The 2,410-nt window shown below is 45.6% G+C and overlaps 1 protein-coding gene across 1 annotated transcript; it reads right to left on the bottom strand.

Annotated features, from left to right (window-relative positions):
- Nucleotides 1-315: 315 nt before the first annotated feature.
- On the bottom strand, nucleotides 316-1,779 carry LOC309553094 (ATP-dependent RNA helicase DDX25-like; the record flags this gene model as incomplete). Its single annotated transcript, XM_082253993.1, has 1 exon — nucleotides 316-1,779. One exon carries the CDS (start codon nucleotides 1,777-1,779, stop codon nucleotides 316-318), a length of 1,464 nt encoding a protein of 487 aa, XP_082110119.1.
- Between the last annotated feature and the right edge of the window lie 631 nt (nucleotides 1,780-2,410).

Here is a 2,410-nt window from a genome sequence, read left to right as displayed (position 1 = left end):
AAAATACAAAAAAAAGGTGAAAAAAAAACACATATATAGTGAGGTCAGAGTAACAAAGTGTGCACAAACATTAACTCACAAAGTAAACCAAACTGTAAACATCAAAAACTATGCTTATTATAATGGCCAAACACAGCAAAAATGTTCTTGTCCCAGCAACACCCGATTCATCTTTTCCTAGTTTGGGACAGAGTGTCTTCATGGCTGACGGTGCAGAAATATAGATCATTCTTCGTACCAATACATTTGTATCAAAACTAATATCCTTATGTACAAACTTAAGTGCAAACGTTTTCTACTTCCAATACTTTGTTCTTATGACCTCTGATTTCTAGATGGCAAAAGCTTTTCAAGTTCAATGATATCCCCAGTGTCCAGCCTCTTGATCGGTGTATCAAAATATTCTTCTATTTCATGCAGCATGTATAAGCAACATTTCTCAACTAGTGTAATAGCAATGCCTTCCTTTCCAAATCTTCCGGTGCGACCAATGCGGTGTAGGTATGTCTCAAAATCAACCTGACCGTCCATGTTAACTGGCAGATGAAAATTTATGACGATTGACACCTGTTCCACATCTATTCCTCGAGCGCAGACATTTGTGGTGATCAAGACCTTCACTTTGCCATCACGGAACTGCTGTATAGCACAGGCTCGCTCTGTCACTGTAAGCTCTCCACTCAGCAACTCTACCTTGTGCCCATCCTTCACCATTTCACAGGCAAGCCATTTAGCAGTCTTACGGGTCCTGCAAAACACTATCGCTTGAGCAATGGTGATTACGCCATAAATGTTTCGCAGTGCGTTATATTTTTCTTCGTTGTCCTCACAGGCATCATAAAATTGCAGAATGTTGTCCAGGGTCATTTCTTCTTTCTTCAGCTTTATGATGTTAGGACTAGGCACAAGCCTCTCAGCAAAACACCACACAGTCTCCTCAAAGGTAGCAGAAAACAGGAGCATTTGGCACGTCTGTGGCATTACTCTCTTCACACGCAGGCTATGATCAGAATAGCCCTGAACTCCAATCATCACATCGGCTTCATCCAGCACAAAGACACATATATTCTCTGGAGTCACAAGCTTCAGCTTTAAGCACCAATCCATGACGGTTCCCGGGGTCCCGACAATAATCTGTGCCTCTATCTTTGTGCCCTTAGCCGGTCTGTTTCCACGTAGGGCATAGACTGTTTGAATATCACAAAACCTCCCCATCTGTTCGATCACCTCTCCTGTCTGCAGAGCAAGTTCAAAGGTAGGGCTGAGACAGATGCACTGTGGGTATTTTTTCAGGGGGTCTACTCTGCTGAGCATGGCGAGGACAAAAGCAGCAGTCTTTCCAGTGCCCGACTGGCTCTGGGCAATCAGATTCTGTGGGGGATATGCAAGCATCATAGGCAAAGCAGTTTCTTGTATCTTCGATGGCCTGTTGAATCCCATTCCATACACTCCTTTAAGAAGTTCAGGCTTTAGACGAAGTTCCTCAAAAGACTTCACTGAATATAAAGGCGAGGTGGGATCTCTCTGCAAGACCTCCACCTTTTGAGGGGATTCCACCAAAGATTTATGGATCAGCTTATTTAGAAGAGATGTGGCTGCCAGGTCATATTCATCATCTTCATCACGGCAGTATTTACCTGCTAACTTTGTATTCTTTGGAGCAGCAAAACCAATAATATTATTGTTCTGCAGGTCGCTGGGCTCCCTAAAGGGGTTCCACTTCTCCATGCGGCCCGCCAAGGCCCCCCGGCCTCGTCCTCTGCAAATTCCCTCCGCCATCTCCCGCTCTCTGCACGCATACTCGAAAGCTTTCCTAATGTCAAGGGAGACAAAGCATGTAGGGACTTTACGACGGCGGGCCAGGTAAGCCAGGTGTATTGCCCTATGCACATTGTCACCGGCCTGTCGGCAGGGGATAAAACCTGTTTGGTCCCTATGTACTAGAGATCCTAGTTGGGTTGAGGCGTGCCGCCAGGATTTTGGCCACGATCTTAATGTCAATATTAAGGAGGGATATCGGGCTGTAATTAGCCCAGGAAGAGTCGTCAGTCTGTGGTTTAGGGATCATTGAGATGGTTGGGGTGAGGGAATCAGAACCAAAGGAATGACCCCTAAGTATGGAATTGTAAGCCTTGGTAAGCATAGGGGTCAGGAGGTCAGAGAAATGTTTGTAGTAAGAGGCTGTAAACCCATCCGGACCGGGTCGTTTATTGAGTTTAAGGGTTTTGATTGCAGTACGAATTTCGAGGTCCGAGATGGGTGAATCTAGAGCTTCTCGTTGCGAAGCAGATAAGGTGGGCAAGTCGAGATCTGAGAGGAAGTCAGAGGTCCACGTGTCGGTGGGGAGTTGAGGAGGAGAGTAGAGCTTGGAGAGGTGATGACGGAAAGTCTCTAAGATTTTGACTGGATT

This window comes from Pelophylax lessonae, assembly GCF_965119305.1.
Source record: "Pelophylax lessonae genome assembly, chromosome: 4".
In the NCBI taxonomy this organism is placed as follows: Eukaryota; Metazoa; Chordata; class Amphibia; order Anura; family Ranidae; genus Pelophylax; species Pelophylax lessonae.
This window is presented reverse-complemented; position numbering and strand designations above follow the sequence as displayed.